Below are 24,114 nucleotides of genomic sequence, written 5' to 3'. Positions count from 1 at the left end.
TAACATACTCTGGAAAGCATGCTCAAACCCTGTCCTACATATGGGAGTGACAATGACGATGATAATTGGTGGTGACAGTTTTATCATTATTTGTGATCAAAATTATATGTTTCAAAGAAGTTTGAGACCAAACTGTGGAAGACTACCAAACTTCTACCTTATTGGAGTCATGGAGAAAACAGTAAAGCAAATTATCTTGCCCAACCCACACAGGATATCCAGCCTGCCCTGTCTCCTTGCCAAGTGCTGCCAAGTCTCCATCTCCCCTTGATACTGGTGCCCATGCACACACTGGGGGTATCTGCTAGGAAAATCCCATAGAAGCTGCTGATAAACAAGATTTCAGGAGGCAGAGCCACTTCTTGTCACATACACCCAAAACATTGCCCTAGCAAAGTATGGCAGAGTTTTAGTCACACACAAAACTGTGCAAAAGTTATGAGGTCTGGCTTAGTGCTGTGGCCCAAAATTATCAAGGGCAGAACCTGCTTTTACTTAGAAAAACTGCAGGAAAACCCCAGACAACTACTTTTTTGCCTTTTTTTAAAATGTAACATCTTGGATTGTGCTTATTTCCTCAGTAAGTAAACAGGAAAAAAAAAAAACCACTTTTATTTCCAAAATAAAAGTTAAACAGTTACATAAACCATATGACAGAAAAACTCTGGCTTACTCATGTGTTGGCAATTTCTTCCTTACAAGCAAAAATAAAAAGAGTTTTTTAACTCTTTTTTCCATAGAAAGTGTGAATGAAACCACTGGCCCCCTTGTACCACTGACCTCAGCAGTGGAGAAGGTCTCCACCCTCCATCACCCCTGCCCTTGTTCAACAAAGATACCAGTTCCTGGTGGAAACTCCATCTGGGGGCACTGGGGCAACAGTGCTGTCAGACAACACAAGCACCTCTGCTCTGTGGCTGGGATATAGGATTTTGTACAGATCATCTCCCCAGTCCCATGAACAACTAGTAAGGGGCTTAAGTCCAAGGAGAGATGACCTATTTGGGTATCCACACTCTGTTCCCTCCTCTAAAAGAAACCCCCATGCAGAGCTTGGACAACACTTTGGTGTTACATTCCAGCTCTCCCATCTACAAAAATAAAATGGGTAATGACAGTAGCCTGTCTTGGGCAAACTGGGATCACTCCTGTAGGAGAAAAGGGCTCAGGGAGAGAGATCAGGACACAGGGAAAGTCCGGGGTCAGAGGGAAAGGATTAACCAGGGGCAGCAGCATCACCAAACCTGCTCTTGGCGCTTCCATTCCAGCACTCATTCTCATTGACGGTGCCTACAGACATCTTTTCATCATTGCAAATGTTGCCAGGGAGAGATGACCAAAATTTTTTGGCTTGTTTCAGCTTCTCTTTCACATCAGTAACCTATTAAATAAAATAAAAAGAGGAACTTAAGACATAATCCAGAATACCAAACGCTCAGTAAAAGTGAAGTTGGGAAGGTTTTTTTTATCACAACAGACATGTACAGGCCAGATCTTCAGGCTGTGAGTTTTGATGGTTGATTTACTTTTTTAATACAAAATTAAATACTTCTCCTCAAACACATATTATTCATAAGCCAAGCTTTTAACACAGGCACTTCTCTGACATAGAAGTGCTGAGGTAATTAATGTCTAGAGCTTTGGGCAGATTACACCCCTTAGAGAGTTTTAAGACAGCCAAGGAATATTAAGAAAGCCTATCAATTAAAAATGGTAAATTATACACTGTGGTGGCCGGGTATGAAGCACCTGTGAGGCACCAGCAGGACCAGGCACTCACCAGTCGGTCCAAGCTCGTGCCAGCAGCTGTTGTTGGTCGCTCCTCTGGGTTGTAGGGTCTGAAACGAGCACTGAAACCACTTTCAGAGACAGAGCGAGCAGCCCGGCCTTGGGCAAGTGTTTTTGGCTGGCCACAACCCTGGAAAACCTGTGTGAGAGAAGGAAAGGATTTTATGAAGTAAGAGGTCACAAAAGCCTCCCTTTTCCAGGCTCCAGCACAGCCCCCACCCAAAATAATACATTAGCTTTATATATACTTGAAAGGGCATTCAAGAAAAAAACATATTGACAAGAATAGGGAAATAAAACACATTCAATAAAAAAAATCCCAAGTGTCCTCTTGGCCCATTTACCTTCTGAGACACCTGCATGCTGTTCTCCTGCATGTTCATGATTGCGTCTGAAATTTTCACATCAATGGGGTCCATGACAGACTCAATGTTGAAAGGTCCCTCCAGCCTCTCTGCTACCAGCAGCATCGAATCTAACACAGAGAGAGAAAACCAAAGGTTTGTAATGGAGGAGAATCTAACACACAGAGAGAAAAAAAAAAGGTTTTTCATGGAGGAGCTTCAGGAATAAGAGGTAAGAAGGATAACAGTTTGAGCACATGGACATTAACCACTGGAGTGTCACCTCAGACCAGCACACATCTCCAGGAAACATTTTGCTCGGTTCCCAGAGCCTACACCTTCACCAGGCACTTAGAGGCTGCCAGCACCAAACCACAGCCTCATGTACATCAAAAACCCTCGCAGCCTGCCAACGGCAGCCTGTAATCAGCTCCTCCCATCAGAACAAGCATTACTAACACTCTCCTTTCCATGCTCGTTTATTAAAGGTTGCCTTGTGTCATTTGTTTTTCAAGACTGCTTTCAAAGCCATCAGCTTCCTCATGCTGGTCTTGAGCACAAGGCACCAACATGCAAGGGTCCAAGACAATCCTTGATACCATCTTTCCCTTATGGAGAGCTACAGGCTTTTTCCTGTCTGGGGAAGCCAAAGGATTGCAATTCCTAGCATTACATGGACAGTTTGCAGAAGGGAGGGAGTCTGTGTGAGAGCAGGGTGAATGCTGTGCACTCATGATGTATTTGGCACATCTCTAAGCAAGGGGAGATGGAAAGTCTCTCAGCCAACACCAGGTCACTCCTCCTGTGCCGACATGCACGTCCTCATCAAATGCATCATTAAACACAGCAGCTACTGGGCCATCCACTACTTCCTCTGGGAAATTACTACAGGCATTAAGGCTTTCACCCTGCACTGCATTTAAGATCTCTCTCTAGCTCTCCCCTACAAGGTGCCTCCAGGAATACACCGGGCACTAAGCTCTTGTCTCTTCTCACCCATCACAACCTTAATTTACTGTTAGCTTTCACTGTGGTCCCTCAACCCCAAAGCATTTGCTGGTCTCCCCTCCTGCATCACTTCATGATGCTCTGCCACAAACTCATCTTTTTCCAGTTGCATGTAATTCCTCAATTTTTCTTAGCCTGAGTGATGAGGACAGAACAGCCCCTCTGGCCCCAAGGAGCTCCTCCCTACTCCTAAGATTTGCCTGGTCCCTTCCATTAACGAGAAATGGGCGTTTCACACTCAGTCTATTAATCTTTCTCATGACATTCATCCTCCTCCTAAGTGCAGAAGGTACTTTGCACAAACAGAAAACTTCTGTAGGCTCTGGCAATCTGTTAAATCCCTATAAAGAAACTCAACATACTGAAAAATTTAGTAATAGCTCTGCCTGAGTGCCCAAATCATGTTGAATAAACTACATTAAAAAAACCACAAACAATGAAAAATATAAAACAAAGTTATTTGAGTATGTAAAGTTATTATCATTATTATTAAAAACAACAACAAAACACAATTATAATAACAATCCAAAACCATAACCCCCAACATTAATTGCAGATGCCTTCCTAGCCTGTAAATCCACTTTTTAAAGAAAACTCAATATTCTAAAGATTTGCTGGGTGTTAGTTAAAAGACTATCATTCAATTAACCCCTCTCACTCACTCAGCTCCACCAAGGTGTCGGTGTTTAGGGAGTGAGCTCCATAGGAGCTGGTGGCCCCAGGAAAGGCCCTCACTCTGCAGGCACACACCACCAGCATCAATGACAAAGCTCTTGCAGGGCATGGCTGGAATTTCACCATCAGGGACTACAAACAGGTCTGAACTAAATGTATTATAAAAAAAAAAGAGGGGAAAAAAAAGGAAAAAAAAAAGGAAAAAAAGGGAGACAGTAATAACAAATGAAACAAAGAGTCTTAGACTGTATTGTGGTGGGCTCCAATAAAGTGATGCTTCAAATCTCTGAGTAATGACTGCTAGCATGAATATACCATTGTGCCGGAGGAGAGAAAAATGCTTTTGATGTGCTACCAAATGGAGACTTTTGTAAACAAGTGGAGCACAACTTAAATGTGTTCATCACTGTCAAAGCTTTTGGGGTTTTTCACGCGCATAAAGAACATCCCAGTGCAGTGTGCAGGAAGCTACTCATTTGAAATAAAAATATTATGAGTAGACAGATAATAAAACACACAACCTTCTGCACAGGTTTAAAAAAAAAAAAAAAAGAAAAAGAAAAATCATTCCATTTTGTAACTACTTAATTCTCTAAGTGGCCAGGAAAGGCCACAGATCAATAAAGTGTTTGTGAAAGACTGAAAGGAAACATAAACCCCAATTCTTCTGGCTGTTTGGCATCTTTGTAAACTTTGAGCCGGGCAGGCCATCCACAAGACCATGGGAATGTAGAGCGAATTGGGTCCTTTGTTAGCAGGGGTGCCATGGCGTTCCATGTATCACAGCCCAGGAATGCAGCCTCTGCTTTGACTGCCGATAGAGAAAATGCATTCGGCCTCCAGCAGAGCTGCCAAAGCTGGCGAGAAAAGATAAGGAAAGTAGTAATTGGAGTTGGGATTGATACTGGCAAGGAACACTAAACGAAATAAACTTTCATTAGAAAGGGGTGGGGAAGAGCAAGGGCTGAGGGTGGGGGGCTCTGCCTCATCCACAGTTTTGATTTTGGAGGCATCCTGCAAACTTTTACCTCCCAGCAGGAGCTGGCTGGTGTCCCCAGAGCAGTGGTGGCAAGCAGTGGTTCCCTCTGGCAGCCGTGTCTGACGTTGCTAAGGCTGGCTGGGGTTCAGGGCGCCGCCAGCACCACTGCATGCAGGAGGAGAGGCTCCTGCCCCAGCTCCAGGAGCCAACCTTCTGAGCAACTGAGCTCCCAGAAAAAGATTTTCCATTATGGGGAGCAGAAAGGAGTTGATTACAAATAACAATTATTTGTCCCAGTTCTTGTGCAAAGTAAATGATATTTATAAGACACAGCTGAGATGGCTCAGCTTTGCTTCACCAAAATCCCCAACTTTGTCAGAGTGAAAAATGTATCCTGGCCATGTATTACAAACACACAGCATGACAAAGACTTCTCTCCTCCCTGTGATGCGGAGATAGAAGTGGATTTAGGTGAAAAAAAAACCAACCAAGACACACTATCTAGCACCATCCCTTAAAGACCCTTTTCCTCTTGCATACATTTGTCCTTGCTACTGGCATTGAGACAATCCTTGGCAACAAAGCACCTCGCTCTCATGAAGGAAAGCAATTCTTTCTCATTGTGCCACCAATAATCAGAAACCCACATCTTCAGCCTCACTGTCTGACTTGAAGAACAAAAGGCAGTTTTCAGTCTTAACCCCAAGATCTGATTTAAAAGGGAAGGAAGGAGGGGGAAGACCTTGACCATTCATTAACAACAATCTTTTTTTTTTTTTTTTTTTTTTTTTAGCAGGGGGGGGGAAATTCTTTGCACACAAAGTAGTACTCCAGATATGTATATGGTGCCTGAATTCGACATCTTTGAGCAGAGCAAACCTTTGTGGAGAAAAAAAAATCATGAAAAGGCACTGGAGATTAACACTGTTCATTCAGGAAAGCTCCAACCCCCCAACAGCCTGTTTGAAACAAAGTATACCCCTGTCTAATTGGTGTACAATTGTGTCAGGAATAGAGGGAGAAATAATTTAGATAGTTAAAGGGGAGAAAAGAGTACAATTCGGTCATTATTTCGTACTCCTCAGCTTTAAATGGTGCTTTGGAGAAATAAGGAATTACAAAGTCTTCTTGTCTCAAAAAACCTACAAACTTTACATCCCAGCTTTACATAATTGACTTACTTATAGACCCACTAGCACACACAAATGTGTATTTCACAAGCACCCACATTCATATAGACTTGCAGCACTTGCTGCATGTTCTCTGATTTAACTATTTTAAAATTGATTTGATAGGTTCAAAATCTGCTTTTGACTCGTAATAAATCACTGCCATAACCTGGCACTTAAATCCACAATGCAAAATCTCACTGAGAACATGGACATGGCTTTTTGGGATTTTGTGAGGTGGTATGGGGGAAATTTTTTGGGGTGTTATTTCTTAATCATTTAAACCTTTAAACACACACAGAAGATATTTGTGGCATATGCCCTGCCCTAAACACCAGATACATTTAATTTAATTTAATTTGTCTTGAGTGGCAAACTGAGAGAGAAACCAAAGTCTGGAACATAACCAGCACCTGTTCACTTATTAAATTGTCTAAAGAAAGCACAGCTTAAGTTTTCTGTATCTGTACTCTGCTGCAACCATCAACCAGGAGTGCAAGAACCAAGCAAATACTGACAATAAATGTAACAAAGCTTAATACCACACTTAAGTAATGAGTGGGCAAGAAGCCCTTTGGGGAGGAAGTACTGCAAGAAAAAACCTTTGCTTCCAACCTGGAATCACATGTATTTATTTTGTCTTGTTTAATAATCTTAATTATTGTATGCAGTCCCTGATCAGTCTCCTGTGACAGGGCTCGCCGGCTTCTCCCGAGGTTCGTTTTTAGCCGCATACCACCTACAGCAATTAGCTGCTTGTGCTTTTGTCTGTTTTCTGGCATTATGCCCTTCCCTTTCATGGGAATTCTTCTTTTCTACTTGGACTAGATGTTTGTAAGTCTCCTGGCTTTGAGCTATTTCAGCAACAATTGTAGTTGAAATACTTAATATTCTCATGAGAAAGACGGCTCTGAGGACTGGGGGGCTGGGGTGTCAGCCTCCCAGAGAATGACTTGGAAACTCAACTTAGTGTCACATTTAGCTCCCTATATGGAATACACACACAAAAAAATGCCTTCTGAAAATAACACCCTGCACACATTCAGTTGGCATGGGCAGCAAAGTGAAAATCCAGTGCACAAACAGAGGAAAACAAGTTCTAAGATATAAATGTAGCCTGAAATGTCAGCTAGTAGCAATTTCCTTTTTTTTTTAATCTTGCAACTTAGTGAAACAGAAATCTTTTCTTTCTAATAATCTTTTTTTTTTCCATGAGTGGAATGGGAAGAGTACCATAACCTTTTCAGTAGCAGCAGATACTTTACATGTGCACTTCATCACATATTAACTAGAGGGAAGCGCCTGTTCCCAAAGGATGCTTGATCACAGATAAATCAAACCTCCTGGAAAAGCAGCATAAATGAAAACATTTAACATTATCTATTGCCAGTGCCCCAAAAGGTGATGCACTGTCAATTCTGATGAGCCTCGACCCAAGGCAGAATTTAACATTTCAGTCTAAATTTTATGTATTGAATGATGCTGTGTATAAGCACAGAAGAGAAATAACAAACAGGAGGAAGAGGATGGCAAAAGCACTAGCACAGTTTCATTCAAGACCTGCTGACACTGCAAAAGGATGGTGACCAAGCACCAAATGAGCTATTTAAAAACAGATTCAGATATGTCCTATTCAATTTTTTAGTGTAAAATCCAGGCCTATATCTTTTCCAAAAGTTCTTCATGGCTGGCAAGGAGAAAACTGACTTCAGGAAGGACAGCTGTATAGTGACAACAAAGTATAAGCAGAATAAAAAAAGCAGCTTGCACACATGCTTGGTCCAGCAAGAAGAAACATTCCAAGCCTACAAGCCCATGCCACTTCCATCCTCCTAAAGCTTGCTGCAACAAAAGTCACTGGCACACCATTCTCATTTATTTGGAGGTTAATGTGAATGGCAAAAGGTGTGCTGTACACAGAGGTGTGGAAGGAAAAGATATCCATCACAGATACCTGAAAAACCTGCTGCAGCTCAGCACAGCCACTCACAATGCTATTCAGGTGAGGGACACACTACCAGTGCAGACTTACATGCAGTTTTAACCCACATTGCCTTACCCATAAAGATATTCCACTCGGCATCCAAGTCCCCTTGGTTGGCCAAGCAGCCTCTCATGACATTAAAGCAGTAGTTGTAGCAGGGCTTCACCGACACCAGACCTCGGCAGTGTGGGCAGTACATCATTTTCAGCAGCGCTCGCGTACCCTGCGGCGTGGGGTTTACCTTTACCAGAGAAAAAGAAAAAAGGACACGAAAATTAGCCCTCAGTCACTAAAGCAAAAAACCCCACACATTTACCTCAGGGTGTGTGGGACAGATCTGTGCAGAAGAGACGCAGCAGGGTCAGCCATCGCCATCTGGTCCCTGCTTATGGGGTCCAGAGATCTGGGCAACAGAAGAAGGGGTCTGGCTCACCTTCTTGGGTGTATCTGCCACTCCAGGGGACACAGACAGGCCCCATCTCTGCAAAACATTATTTGTACCATGTACTACACCCTGTATGATGTGGGACCCCTCCCAGGGCTGCAAGGACAGGCACTCCAAGGGGACAGGCAGCACTCAAGCTCAGGGAAGGCAGTAAAATGCACCCAAGTCAAAAGATGTCACACAAAGCTGCACTCTCTGAGCCCTGCTGCAAACACATGCTGAAGATGATGATGCTGGGATTTTTCAGGAAAAAGTGGGACGTCAAGATGGGATGTCTGACACAATCCTTGTACCAAACCCACTGGGAGCATGCCCTCCTCAGCAGGGCTGTGGCTCTTCCTAGACAATCGCCCAGCAGGGCTCTCCAGCACAGAGACCAGCTCCTTTATATCACATTCAAGTCCCTCAACACAGCATTTACATGACAGATACCCAGGTTCATTTATACTCAGCACTCATCACGCTCAGTAACACCATTCCCCACACCCGAAGGAGGTGGCAGCTACAACCCTGCAGCTGAGGACAAGCTGGGAGGACCCTCAAAGCCACCGTGCAGCCGCTGGGCGTGCGAGTGGAGCTGTCTGCAGCAGGCACGTCACCCCTGAGCCCTCAACAGGGCTGTTTTCCAAAGTGACTCATGATCATTCATGTTTGATTCACTCTCTGGCCCAGCTTCAAAACATTCATTGAAACCATCTCCATCCAGCCAGTCCAAGGAACATTAGCTCCATCCCAACCACATGGTGGGTCCATCTGAAGCGCTGAATGGAGAAGTTCCCTCAAGAGCAAGTTTAAGTGTTAATCAGACACATATGAAAATAGAAAATTAAGATGCAGAGATACACTGAAAAAACAGAAATGGTGTCTGGTGTTTTCAACAATGCACCTGAGACTCCTTGTAAGGCATTTAGGGAAGTGCTCTAAAGAAGCTGTGGTCCAAGACTGTGCTGGAGGAGACACATAACATCCCTGAGAAAGATCGAAGTCCCTCAACACAAACAGCTGGAGATGCGGATGGCCTTCACATGCTGGAGGTCTGGGAACTAACTTCACGGCAGAGGACAATAGGACTAAGTGGAGATGAATGTACACGAGGAAGATCTGGTACCACAAATATGCTGAGGACCTTAGTATTGCCCTATGGAGAAACTAAGCCTTATCTTCTGGTGCAAAACCTTGTTGACAGCCCACGAAACTAGGAGGCAAGAGATTTTAACAAAAACAAACCAGAAAAGAAAAAGCATTACATAATGAAGATGGCTTTATTAATAACACCAGCAAACTTTTAAACCCTCTTTTCTTATGGAAAGAGATGACAGATAAAGATCTGTTGTGTTTCTGACAACTCAGAAAAAACATGGCTTCTCTTCAGCAGGCAAGTGAACTGGTTAGAGAGACAGAAGGACAGTTTTCTGCAGCTGATGTAGCTCAGCACTGGATTTTGGCTGGCCAGCAATGTTCATCAGACAGCACTTTACCCTTCTTTTCTCCACAAAGAGCCTGTTTGGCTGAGGAAAAGGAGAACTCATGTAGAAAGCTGTTTGTGGTGGCTGTGGAATCTGATTCAGATGCTCCAGAGCATATACACATTCTATAGTATATATATATTTGGAAGGCACAGTGGGAGCAGGAGCCCCAGCAGAAGGCTCCCTATTGGGACAGCATGGCTTTAAAGGAGAGCTGGATCAAATACTAAGAGCTTAAGCAACAGAAACCAGCTAAATCAGATGATTTATAGTTGGAAAACTGGAAACAGACAAATGTAAAGGTATCATCTGCTATCCAGATGGTGCAGTCCTTGCACAACAAAAAAGTGGCAGGGGGAACTAAATAACATCTTGCACCCAGAGACAAGAGCTCTGAAGGACGCGTAAGTTTAATTGTTTCTCTGATAAAAATCCCTTCCTGTGTCACTTAGTGGTGTGTGACAGGACCTCCATGCTAAGTCCAGAGGCTTATCAGTTGATCCTGGCCATCCTAGCACTGTTAGCCCTCAAAGGAGTGCTCTGCCTCCTCCTTGGGAAGAAGAATTAGGAAAATGTTGACAGCACGAGCCAGGTGCTAGAGGAGTTTGAAGTGGAATGAGGAGCAGGAGGATTCCCCAACCCTATTGTCGAAAGCTGCAGCTTTATGAAAGGGATTGCATGGCAGCATGCTGCAAAAACCCACACTCAGAGCTGTGACCCAGGAGCCCCCTTCCCATCTTAGGTTCCCAGCTCGTCCCACAAGCGCCGAGCGGCTGCAGCCCCACAGTATCCCCCCCTTTGATATTCCATAGGGGTTGATCTTTACGAATCCCAGCAGATGCAGGGGAAACTGAAGCTGCTTTCCTGCATTCCACAGCAGGCAATATGCAATGGTCACTTGGATCAGGTCCTTTGAGCAAAGACACGGGGTGATTTTAAAAGCAAGAGAGGTTTCACTTCCTTCCCCACATAGGTTTGAGTCCTGCACAGAGCTGAGCAGAGGGTGATCACAAAGGGGTGATGGAAAAGACAAAGCCCAGCCTGCAGTGACTGCCAAACCGAGCTCTGCTAGTGATGGATGTAACCCACAGGGAAGCTGTTAGTGTGCAATACAGTTGCAGATAAAGAGGAGGACAATGGGCAAATTCATCAGTCTAGAATTGGCATTTTATCATGTCAAAAAGCAACAGGAAGACACAATCAGAGATCACTCTATGAGAGAGTTTTGGGGAAGACTATGAGCAATTACACCTTGTTACAACAGTGATAAATGCTTAACTGCTTGAGTATCACTGCAAGGAGAACCTTAACCCCTGGCACGGGGCCTGTACCCGGTCCAGACCAGCTCTGGCTCTGTCAGTGGGGTGTGCCATGTGTTGCATTGGCAATTCTTCACAAGCTTTTAAATGCTGGCCCTGCCACGCCAGGTGCAAGCTCTTAAAACGCCATTGTATGTAACAGTAAACCCAGATATGCTTTGTTCTGGGGTTGTGTTTATCTTGGAAAGCAACTCAAGTTCATTCAAACTGTACTCTAGAATGACCCTCAAAACCAAGTAATCTCCTTTCTAATAAAGCAGAGTACCAAAGAAAGCTTTATTTGCTAGAGGGGATTTACTCTGGTAGATTTGAGCCCAGGTAGTAGTAGCTCCAGTGCACATACCCTGTAAAAGCTTCTGATAGAAGCAAATGCACTCCAGTCCCTTCCTTTTATCTTGTAAAATTTATTTCCTTTCCATGGCGTTCCACACCACTGCAGCAATCCATCACCCTGCGGTTTCATCATGTAAATTACAATTTGTCCATATCTATACGCTTTGTCAAACGTGAAGATTAAAAGCTGCTAACAGATGTGTTTTGGCACCAATCTTCCTATCAAACTTGCTCCTTAAAAATACAGATTATCACAGAATTCACAAAAATTAAGTGAAAAGCAAACAACTCAGGGCTTAATGCAAACATCTCATATCACATTTGTTGGGGTAACGTCCCAACTTACATTGACTGGTAAAGGTAAAATCACGTTCCTGTAAAAATGACATGCTCTTGGCATAATAAAATCTGTTTTTTCTTGGTACCTTGTCATACCCATCCCATTTCAGAGTTTCACATGAGGGAAACTCTTACACCCTTAGCCTTTTCCAACTTGCTGGCAATTGCAGCTGGATGCATTCCTCTGGTAGAAACATCAACACTAAAGCACACACCTAGGGAGTGCAATGCCTTATTCACAGGCTACCACAAAACCATCAAAACTCAAGATAAACTGATCTGTGCAAGCAGATAAAATTCGGAGAAGCAACCAGATTCTTTTTCATCTCCTTCCCAAGGCAAGGAATAGCTGAGGAAGGATGACAGAGCTCCAACCATGGACAGTCTTGCAGGGAGCTCCCACAGCTGTCAGACAGCCAGAGCTACATTACATTCTCTCATTCTACCCTCAAGTTAACATTAAGAATGTTAATAATAACATTTAAAATCCTGTCAGCTTTAATAACTATTTATAATAACACTGATAACTCAGGCTTTCTTATTTTCCATGCTTGCACAACAACAGCATTGCCATGCCAGCAGCACAGCTGCCAGAAAACAAAAAAAACCCAACAATTTGAAAATAAATGTGGTGAAATTACTTTTGCTTTATACTGTGTTTTATTTGCAAGGAAAAAAAAAAAAAAAGAACAACGGCAATACCAGCTAAAAGACTGAAGGAGTAACTTCCCAGTGACACAGAAAGATGATTTCAAAAACATACTCTGAAGCTGCCTGTGAGATGCTTTAGGTGAGCAGTCATCTTAGACAAGTGAGTTCTCGTCGAGTTTTGGGACCAACACAACCCTGCTTGCATCATTTTCTCCTTCTCTCAGTGTTGTGCAAGAACATCATCTTGGCACACGCTGGTCCTGATGTTCTGCTCACTGTGAGGCAGAACATCACTTGGGAGGCTCCTGGTTTGCTTCCCCACCCCAAATATTCCAATGAAAGTGTTTTGGAATTAACTACGCATTTAACCAATTTTGCTGGCCTGGTGCTAGAACATTAATAATTTAGGCAGCATCTGGTTCAACCACAGATGTAGGCCCCTGAGGTCTTGCATAAGGGAATACATTTAAGGAGTGATCTTGGGAACTTCATGACTCTGTGTCTCATTACTTGCTACCCATGGCAATGTCTGCTGCAGTGTTATCTCGTGCGAGGAAAAGTTCAAGAGTACATTTCTGCTCAATCCCCTACTCACAGTGTGCTGCCCCCACTGCAGATGTGACAGTGCCAAGAGGAAAAGCAGAGCTCCTGAGAGTCACACCACCAGGCACTCCAGCTGCTGTCTTAACATTCACATGCTTGTCTTCCCCAACAGCAACCCCAGCCCACAAGGGGCACGGGGCACCTCAGGGTGCCAGCCAAGTGGATGCCTCTCCCTCTGAACACTTACACAGCAATGCCAGGCTCAGCATATCCTGCTAATGGTGCCCTTGGGACCAAAGGGCCTTTCAAGCCCGTTCTCGGTAGGAACAAGCCTCTCCCTGCCTCAGACACCACGGATCATGAGGAGTGTTCCATTTACTTTAATGAGTAAAGCAGCAGGGACAGTTATGTGGGCATCTACAACCAAAACCATCCTTAATTATCTGTCACATTGTTTTCAAAAATAGCAGCAGAACCATAGTGCAAAGCAGAGAAAGAAAAAGCCAAAACCATGCCAGTGGACTGAAGTACTCCTGCATGACACCATCAGCTCCAAATCCACAGTCGTATCCACGCACTCCCAGCCCTAAATCCGAGCTGACTGCTGCTCCAGCGTGCTTTGAAGGCCTAGCACAGGCCCTCAGATGGCTGGAACTGAGGCAGATGCAGTCACATTCTTGGCAGGTCTTCTCAGGGTCGTCTTTGATGTGGAGAAGTGCTTGGTATTGTTTTCTGCATTGATGTTTGTCCCTGGTATGTGGAAGGAAATGTCCTTGTGCATGGCAGCCCCTTGGCCTGGCCTCATAGCTTGCAACTTGCTGCCTGGAGAGCACTGTCCCTTTGGAGGGCCCTCTGCTACACACTGAAAGGGCTCCTTAGTTCCTCTGGCTGTTTCTTAGTTACCCACATAGCAGAAGCGCTGCCCTCTTGTCCCTTCCCAATGCATGCAAGCAGCATATTCCATTTCTGTCACTTCCCTGGCAAGGCTAGCCCTTGCCTGAGCAAGATATTGCAGCCTTTGGCTATAGGAACATGAAATTCTTTCTGAAAGAGGATTACAGTCACATTCCCCTTAAGCCAAACTAAGGGCATAACCTGCACAGAGGGAGGTCGGATCTTTGACTAAACTTCTAGATCCTCATATGGTAATTACTAGGGGTACAGATCTCTGTGCCCTACTATTTGTAATGACACAGGCCTTAATTCTTATTCATTCCTTGTTTTATTTTCATCACTGCTTCTCCTAAGCCAATGGCTGGTCCACATTCAGCACCCATGCCAAAAGTGACACAAAGCACAGTTCAGTTTGCTCATGCAGACCAGCAGGGCAACCAACAGCTTAACTTGTGTTCCACAGGTGCTTCATTCAAGATGAGGCAGCTCAAAGCAAAAGGGGAAAAAAAGCCACTGGGCTCCCGCTCCAGCTTTGAAGCACCTGTGGGAAGGCAATCCCCTGTCCCCCTCTGCAATTCTCTTCATTAACAGTTTGAAGAAAATTCTCCCCTTGGCTGCTACCATTACACTTCATTAGGGCAGAAATGCCAATACAAAGAAAGCTGACCTCCTCCACCCACTGGGAACAGCTCCAGCAGCCTCCTCTAGGTTGTTAATGTCACCAGAGGACAGCAGAGGAGGAAGTAGGTGTAATCCTCATATGAAACTGCATTATTTCCTACGGCTCATAACTGTGCTTCCAAACTAAACACCATTCCCTGCATACATCTTTCAAGCTGCTGCCTTTCTCAGAGTTCCCAAGGATAGGCTGGAAGAACCTTTCTAGCAGCCCAGATGCTTTGGTGGCAGTAATATCTCATGTGGCTTTCAGCATACAAATGCTTGTTGAAGAGGTGATTTGAGAGCCTCCTGGTCTGCAGAGACATGGGGACACAGACACAGGGGCTCAGTGCTGGGTGGCTGCATGCTTCAGCTTTCATGTGCCTCTGCTGCTGACCTCCAGCCAGACCTCCCCTCCCAGCTCCTCCTGACCCTACAAAATGCTGTCAGGGAGCCTAGCCCTTGATTCCACTTCTTGCCTCACAAAAAAGGACCTTCACCCCATAGCTGTAGCTGACCTGCACCCTACAAGCCCCAGTGCACTTTGCCCTCAAAGGTGTCATGACCCTCGACCAGGCTGTGGGTTTAATGGCATGCAATTATGGGAACATCTCAGCAGCCTGAGAACTGCCCAGTTGCAGGTTCTCATCCTTTTTCAGTCACTCATGGCTCTGCCTTGTATTTGCTCCTTTTTTCCAGCCCTAGCCAGGGCAGGAAATGTCACTTCTGGCAGCAATTTAACCTGGCTGACTTCAGTGCCTGTCCAGGGCTAAGTAGCAGGAGAGTGATTAGGAAACAGGCAGATTTCCATCTCCTGAAGGCAGGGGCAGGAAGGTCAGGGAGAAAGCACCCAGCACCAGCACAGGACAGAGAGAAGCACTGGAGGCCCCCAGCCCCTTGCAGCCAACCTCAGAGGCAGGGCACATCTCTAACAGGCAGAAACAGCATCCTGTACAGATCTGCTGTTCACAACAGGTCTAGAAAATATTGTACTTTTTGGGTCCAAAGAAGGGAATTTGAGGGGTGAAGACTTGAGCATCAAAATTATGAGGCTTAGAGAGTTTGAAAAAAGTCTGTCCTTTCTCTCAAAACCATACAGCTTTCTCTCTGTTGTGTATTTCAGCACAGTGGTACAGGTTTTGATCCATTCAAGGCCGAATTTGAAGTTATTTTCTAGCATTCTGGCTCAGAAATCAAGTGTACTTGCAGCTTTTCAATATTCTCTCTTCTTTTAGCCTTTTATTCTCAAACTCACACAAGAACAATATCCTTCTAAATGCAACTCCCTAGTGAAGATGTAAAAATATCTGGGATCATTAAAAAGCCATCAAGGCCGTTGCACTGCAGAGTGCTCTTTGCTCTCCTGATAGTATCCCGGGAAAGTACACAGCTGGGCCTTGCAGTAGTTTGCATTTCTCCTCCTGAAGATTTTCAATTAAACATTTTTAACTTACTTGTCACAAAGCACATTAAAAGTAAAACTAATCTGCATTCCTTCTGACATTTTTTTCATAAAGAGGAATGAAGATTTATCCCCCAAGTTAATCCCTGGTATAAGCAGTCATTCCACTACAACTCCTGAGTAAAAATAATAAGGAAGAAAAGTCAATGGAGTCATTACATAGAGCTCAGCAAAGCCAGGCTAATCTATATGTAACATGGGAAGCCCCAAAACACAACCGCAGAGCAGCAGGCATAAAAACATCAGCATTTAAACTCACGTCTAGGATTTCCCATTGTGTCTTGCAGAAACATGATGTTAGATTCCCACTGAATGTGATTAAAACACTACAGGAAAGATTATTATTCCTTCTACTGCTGCAACTAAAGCTTAGGTATTCAACAGCAGGGACTTTTGTGACTGCATGGAAAAGTCAATCTGTTGCAGGATTTCCAGTGCAACTTGTGAAATTGAAGTGGAAAGTAGAGCAACAGTGATTGTCCACTGCACGTGAGCTATTTTTGCAGCTGCGTGGGACTCTGGGTAGCTTTCCACACTCAAGCAATTAATTCTAGGGTTGAAGGCAACTCTACACTCAAGGATCTTCAAAAGGGAAAGAGAAATCACAATGCCACCTTGGGTTCACGACTGATTCGTAACAGATGCAGGGACCGTAGCCCTTGTGGTTCCGTGTCAAGTCTGGAGACGTTTTGATGAATTCTGAGCAGATGGAGAATAAACTCGATCCCGCACCCATGCACGTTCACTGCCTATCAAGTAATTGCACTGTAGATGGGCCTAATGGCCAGACCTCCCGCCTGAATATTTCATCCACACTCTACAGCAGGGAAAACACCATCCCCTGACCACAAGAGCTGCCATACAGCCACAAAACAAGGGCCACCAAATCTGAAACCCCAACCAAGAGTCAGCAGGCTTGGCCAGTGGCCTGGCACAGAAACATCACACTTCATCTGCCACCACCCCTCCCTCCCACCAGGACAGCATCCCTGAGGCTGAAAGGTTTTGTGATCTTGTAAGAGTGACCCCCACATGTCACACATAAACCTCCACACACCCATCCTCAACCAGCAGCACATTAATCTAACTTGAGATTCATCTCTATTAGGTGGGGAGCCAAGGTGTCCAAGGACCTATACCTGTCACTGCTAACTTGCAGCTCACTCCTGAAGTCTGGGTATTTTAGTTAAGCAACTCCTTCCTTGCTAATTTTCTCTGCCCCTCCATACATGTTCTGGCCTATTGCCAGCTGTTTGCCTCATTTCTCTTCAAGAAAAATTAACATGGAAGCAGACTTCTTTTTTCCCCTATCCTCACAGACAGTATTTTAATATTATCCCCATAAGTCAAAGAAATTTGAATTATTATCTCATTTAAGGATGCTGTTTGTGCTGCCTACAGAACTGCATTCTGTTTCTAATAGTATCTGAACAGCTATTCTTTTTTTTTTTTCCTGGCACTTGGGGTGATTCAAACTCCTGCCTGCTCTTTCAGCCTCACGTTTTATTACTCCATAACCAGGTAGAGAGAAAGTAAATGTCTCTCTGCCCAATTAAATGATTACAATAAATCTTCCACAGCCCACAGGAAATGAGCTGAGTTTGCTAAAGGAAATCGCTAGTATTTGTTATCTTACATAATCACTTCAAGGGGATTATTGACTGCTCCCTATACCATACAGTCCAGACTAAAATTAAAGACAAATCTCATGTCAAAAAAGCAGTCACCCCACTTAAACAGCTCCAAAGTGATTTATATGAAGAGGGAGGTAAACATTTAAGTAATCAACAACACACCACAGCTGTTTTATTCCCCCAAAAAGTGACTTCACTATAAAAGTCTGGGGTCTAACTTGTGCTGCATGTGTGGCACCAAGTACAAGTGACAAGTGCCCTGTGCAGATGGCTCAAGCTTACTGTTGTCACAAAAGTGCTGTTTGCTCATGTGAACTGCCTCTCCCCATGCCCTGGAGCAAGGAGCAAATCATCAGCTGCTCCATAATAGATGCCTGTAGCATCCCTGACTCACTGTAATTTAAAGGCAATATTAAGAAGAAGATATGGCCATTACACAAGCAAACATGGTTATTTCCACTGCAGAAGGCATTTAATTTCCTGCTGTTGTTGCTCCCCAGACAGGAGGAAAGCATCCACCTGGGGAACTAGGCTGCAGCACTGGGCAGTGGTGTCCTCAGAACGTGACTCTACCACGCAACAGCGCAGCCTAAAGAGATGGAGCTGGGTCCTACCCACACTCAACTACCATCACTGCCCTTAGGTACAGGACAACAGGGAGAGATGCTGCCCATCACAGCTCCAAGGGACACGGAGACAAACACTCATGGGACAGAGCTCACCGCAGACACTTTGCTGATGACGTCCCTGGCGACAGCCAGGCCCTGCGCAAAGGTGCGGGCGGCCACGAAGGCTCGCGTCACTTGCAGCTTGAGCTTCCGCGGCACGTCCCCGAAGGGCTTCAGCTGCTCCGTGTACTTGCTGACACACTCCAGGTACTCATCCGTGAAGTGGTACTGGGGGTTGACCAGCCGGAACATGCGCTCCAGCAAGCGCGCCCAGAACTCGTTGAGCATCTCCTCCAGGTTGACGTTGCCGCCCACGTAGTAGCGCTTCAGCTCCACAAAGAGGTCCTTGAACAGCTCCGAGTTCTGCATGTACAGCCGGCCGTACGTCCGCACAAACATGTTGTTCAGAGACTTCTCTGCGTTCTCCAGGAGTTCTTTGAAGAACTCTAGGAAAGAGAGAGAGAAGAGATGGTAAACATGGGCACTGGTTGTGTGTTCACACACTCCTACAACCACTGCTCAGCTGGAGGATTAGCACAATGAGACCATCGTCCAACTGAAATGGAAAATTAAAGGACTCGCCCAGAAATTTTCCATGTCTATACCTCAAAATCATGTCTATATCTCAAAATTTTTGATTACTCTTCATAAACCAATGCCCAAAACTCTCTGTAGACTAGAAAACTTTCATGAGTGAAATCTTTCCTGATACAAATATGAATATCATGATTAAGAGTCGGCAAAAAAAGTTTAAAAAAGCGCAAAAGTTTCTGATATTTCCGTTTAGGCATCTTAAAAGATGTAATTTCAAAGAACAACATATTGGAAAGAAAAAGGTGATTTTGTGAAACAGATGTTTTGCACAAATGAATCCTTCTTTCCAGTTCTTGACAATTCATTTTCCAAGATTATCATAAACCAGCCTCAAAAATGAAAAAAAATTAATATATTTAAAAAACAAATTTAAAATTCTCCCATCCTGCAAGTTCATAATTTCTCAGGGCAAGGCCTGACCACTTACCCAATTGGTCCTGATCACAAAAGGGGCTTCAGATGGCAGCAGGAAAACCCCCACAAATATATCAGAATTTGCTTAAAATTTAAGGCCTAAATGCTTGCCACAATAACAAGATACTTTTCAAATTACAAAGGACAGATAGGGTTTGTGATCTTCCTAATTTTCTAAAAGCAAATCCCCACTTTGGTTCACTCTCTGGGAGCACTGGACAGCCCAGAGTGGCTGCTGCCATGTCTTGGCAGTGCCACATGTGTCTCAAACACTGATAACAAGTCGACCTGATGATGATACCACTGCAGAAGCAGTTTAAAGAACACGTCCTCCAAGAACACATCACCACAACCTTGACACGTGGGTCTAAGCAGAAACTACCCTGCCACAAAGCCTTTGCCTTGGAGATTTGGCATAGATGAGATAAAGTAAAATAAAAAATAGGGGAGGGGTCCAGTAGGCGAAAAGCATTTGGACCATTTTGGAAAAAAAACTCCCTGCTCTATGGCCTTGGGGGCAGCTAAGGAGAGCAAGGTAGGTGCCACAGGGACAAAGCCACCCATGCCTGTTTGCTCCAGCCCTGCAGGGAGCACTGGTACCCCGGGGAGCGGGCGCAGCCGGGTGAGGAAGCAGATTATTTTATGCATGCCACCAGGAATTGAGGATTCTGACCTCTGCTTTTCTGTGACTCATATTCAATAAATATTTTTTAATAAAACATGCCTCTGTGGTTTTCTAAATCCTCAAAGGAGCAATGCTTAGAGCTAGAAGTTGTTATAAGATGGGGAGGGGAAATATTTTGGCCCAGTGTGAATTTAAACCTTGTTAAAAGACATTAAAAGTATGCTGAAGTTCAGATTTTCGTCTTCAAAGTGCTCCAGTACAAACAAAGCCTAACACAGAAAACATTTTCTGGAAAAACTGAAACATTCCATGAGTTCCTGATGAGCAAAGTCATGGGGTTCAATGCCTGACATGGCTGTATATAATGCAGCCTCTTAGGAGCACAAGAGAAATGATCCAGGGAAGAGGAGATTGATTTCAAACACCCAACACGTCCTCTGTCCAATATCAGCAGGAACCTCCACTTTCGTTCCCATGACTGGCATTTCCTCTCCAGGAAGATTTTTTTCTGTTGAGTTTATACTATAGAGATTAGCTTGGTGTATATTAATTTCTAATTCACTTAATCATTTTGAAGGCTCACTTCCTTCCTTTGCTCAGACCTTTTAGTATCACCAAATAAGTTGTTTATTTAAATACTTCTGTACCAGGCACAAAACCTGCTGGATGCATCAGCAAACTCTTCAAAAATAATGAGATTTTTAAAATTATACTGATGGCAAATCTAGCAGATAGCTCCAACCATCAGTCTAAAGAACCCAAAGCAATGTTTTAAGCCAAGAAAGTTATCTTAAGTAATATATCCATATTACCATAACCAATTTATTCTCCTGACCAAACTAATTTTATTGGTTACACTCCAAAGTGGAAGTTGAATAAACTGCATCCAGGCTTTAGAGCTCTTCATCTCTTAGCAATTTTTCATGTGGGCTAGAACAAGGTATGTTCATTAATTATCATTAAGAAAATCCTGCAATCTAATTAGCAACAAATACCTGCACACCTGCAGCCTTCCAGCCAGCAGCTTTTCTTTGCCCAAAAGGAAGGTAAATAAAGGAAATGAAAACTTCCCACCAAAACCAGGCACTTCCAAAAGCCCAAGGCAGCACTGCTGAAGGAGGCAGCATGCATGCACAGCGCTGTTGTCTCTGGCTCAAGCTTCAACCACCATTTTCATGGACAGAAAACTCCCATTCTCAAGTGCCACTTCCCAAAGAAGGGGAGGAGAACAGAGGTGGCTGTGTCTGCAGCCTGGAGTCAGCATCCACCCCTGCCAGCACATGCCAGCCAGGATGCTCTGGTGACCAGTGCCTGTGGCTTGGCCACTGGATGCCACTCCTGGCACCTCAAGGCTCCTGGGTTGGAGGTGGGATTGGATGCAGGGGAGGGATGACGTTAAGCATGGCACTGGGGATGAAGGGCCGCTCAACACAGCAAGCAGGGATGGACCCAGCAGTGGGATATGCACAGCATCTTCCTTCATGCAACACACAGCACTCTTCACCTGGTCAGCAGCAGCAATTAAATTGTATCTATAGATGGATTTTAGTGTAGCTATTGGCACAGTGTAAGTCTGCATCCTCAGTTTCTATCTCCATATCAAGAAATCAGCTTGGGCGCCACAAGGAACATCAATCTTTTCCCTGTGCAAACTATGGGCCTAGATGCCTGCAAGGAAAAGAAAAAAGCCTGAAAGTCCTTTTTATGAGTTAAATGCTAATCTGACTAGTAACTCTCTATATCTAATTAGATACTAATTCTCCCCTTCACAGAAATGAGCTGATTAGCAAACACCAACATAACCCAGCATTAACCTTGCCACCACAAGAAAAATGGCAGGTTCCTCTCTCACGTCTTGACTGTTTGCTGGGTAAAATAAATGACCACCTTTCATTTGTATTAGAAGTTGACTTGTTCTCAAACAAAGCAAACACACAAAGGCCTCGGTTGCTTACTTTACAGCACTGTAAAAGCACGTTTTACAGCTGTGTTGCAAGCAATCTGTACTCATTAAATTATCACTCTGACAGGCTTCCTGTGAAAAGCTGTCAAATGCAAACATTTTTCACAGACGACAAATCATACTTTGCCAGTGCTCCCTCAGACATTGCTATCTGGAGGGATGGCAGGCTCTCTCTTCCCTCCAGTTATCTTGTTTAAACTCCCTGGACAAGGGCTGGCCCCTCTTGTCGACAAACAGGCACACACACGGTTGGGAAGGGTTTCACAAACTGACCTGCAAGAGCAGCACGTGGCTCCAAGGTCTCCCTGGTTCTCCTGACTAAGAGCAGAGCCTGCAGAGAGGGCTGGCTTACACAGAGAGGATGAACCACAGACAAGGCTTTGGGATAACATGGCACAGCCAGCTCTGGTCCAACCTGACCGAGGAGCAAGGCCACGCTGTACTGCCTTCAACACACTTCAACCAAATCCTGCTGATGCAAAGTTACCTTCTCACTCAAGGTGATGCTCAGGAGGACGAGCTCCAGGCTGAGGGAACCAGCACTGTGTGACCAGAGCCACAAAACCTTTCTTAATGTCAAGAAACAATTTTAAAACTTGTCTGTATTGCAGAATGAATCCTGTGCATGCTACAGGCTTTGATGCTCAAAGAAAGATGACATTTCCAATGCAATTAACTTTAAGAGGCAGAAAAGGCAGTAATCTGCAGTCAGGCAATCTATAACTCTGGGCTCTGTTTATTCTTTTAACATTTTTTAATTTCAGGGTAGAATTTCAATGTCCACTACTTGGTGAAAGCCTAGAGATGTCAGGAAATGGTAAGAAAGTCAGGATGTGACATATGTGCCATCTTTGCAATAAAAATCCTGGGGTAAAAAGTCTCTGCTTTTGAACAAATCCTTCTTTAAAAGAGCACATTGAGAAACATAACCATAGTTACTTGACAATTTCCTTTTTTTCAGATAATAAGATGTATTACCTCTTTGCAGCTTGAGGGCAGACCAGCCCTACCAGTAACCCAGTGCAGGAGAGCACTGCATCTCCCCAAGGTGCTTCCACATGACATCAGATTCCACTGCCAGAATAATTCAAAACAATCTTTCTTCCAAATTGCAGACACATGAGCTAATTGAAGAAACACATTCACTCCACCCACTGTGAGACAGAGAAAATCCCACCTCCAAACAACACATCTACTTCTTTTGACACTTTCAGACCAAATATATTTTTGATCTTGGATTCATAGATGTCACCTGAAAATATTCTTGTTTGTTTGGTTGGTTTGGTTTTTTAAAAGTAAGAAGGGATGCAGTGCTTTCCTATTCCTTGTGCTAACATTTCCAGATATTTCAAGAGTGGGATTTTCATACAAGAGGGCTTTTGCTGAGGAGAGTCCAGTGATGTAGGGTACAGTCCTACCAAAATCAAAGGCAGCGCCTGGAATTTAGAAGAATACATCAAAGGGGCACATTCCAATTCACCCACCAACAGGTTTGGCACTTCCATGCATGCACTGGCAACAAAGGAAAAAGCAGAAAAAACTGCATGGACAGAGCTGCCTTCTGCCACCACCTGCCCTGTGTCAGGACCCCAGCACTGGCGTCCTCAGCCTCCCCAGCCCTGCCCCAGGCAGAGTCCTCAGGGCTGAATCCAGAGCTGACCACTGCAGGAGTGCAAAGCTGTGATTTCAATTTCTTTATTTTCAGGAGCAAAACACATTTATTTCAGGGAATACTTTCACACAGAGAGGCACAGTGCTCCACAGCACCACACTTACTGCTCTCTTGTAGCCACTGCAGAGTCAAATAATCAGTGACCCAGGGCTCAGCACCTAAAACCCCCACATTTTATAGAACAAAGCAAACCTTAACTGCAGTGCAAAAAAAGGTCAAGTCTCATCCAAGAGCTTAGCAAGGCTGTTGAGCCAATGTGCTTGCTACAGACACCCATCTGTTGGCCATGTTCAGGGGTGCTGGTGCCCTTCCACAAGGACACCAGGGCTGCCTTTCTGCTCCCAAAAGCCACCAGACATGCTGCATTCCCATGCACCAGGCTTCCTTAGTTAAGAGCCATGTTTTCAATTGGCCTTATTCTGTTGGAGGTTTGCAAATCAACTACACAAACAGATCCCAGGTAGACGTGCAATTACTCAACCACC

General features: G+C 44.4%; 1 protein-coding gene across 1 annotated transcript in view; it reads right to left on the bottom strand.

Annotated features, from left to right (window-relative positions):
- Positions 1 to 24,114, bottom strand: part of GPC4 (glypican 4) — a 66,928-nt gene that overhangs the window by 4,079 nt on the left and 38,735 nt on the right. The window contains exons 3-7 of the mRNA XM_068204721.1: positions 18,416 to 18,807; positions 8,023 to 8,188; positions 2,133 to 2,263; positions 1,781 to 1,927; positions 1,245 to 1,381 (exon numbers count right to left, since the gene is read on the bottom strand). Coding sequence (XP_068060822.1) covers positions 1,245 to 1,381; positions 1,781 to 1,927; positions 2,133 to 2,263; positions 8,023 to 8,188; positions 18,416 to 18,807 — 973 coding nt within the window. The remainder of the gene's footprint in view (positions 1 to 1,244; positions 1,382 to 1,780; positions 1,928 to 2,132; positions 2,264 to 8,022; positions 8,189 to 18,415; positions 18,808 to 24,114) is intronic.

The sequence above is a fragment of the Anomalospiza imberbis genome, chromosome 14 (genome assembly GCF_031753505.1).
Source record: "Anomalospiza imberbis isolate Cuckoo-Finch-1a 21T00152 chromosome 14, ASM3175350v1, whole genome shotgun sequence".
In the NCBI taxonomy this organism is placed as follows: domain Eukaryota; kingdom Metazoa; phylum Chordata; class Aves; order Passeriformes; family Viduidae; genus Anomalospiza; species Anomalospiza imberbis.
Note: the sequence above shows the minus strand (reverse complement) of the source record. Positions and strands in the feature narration are given on the sequence as shown.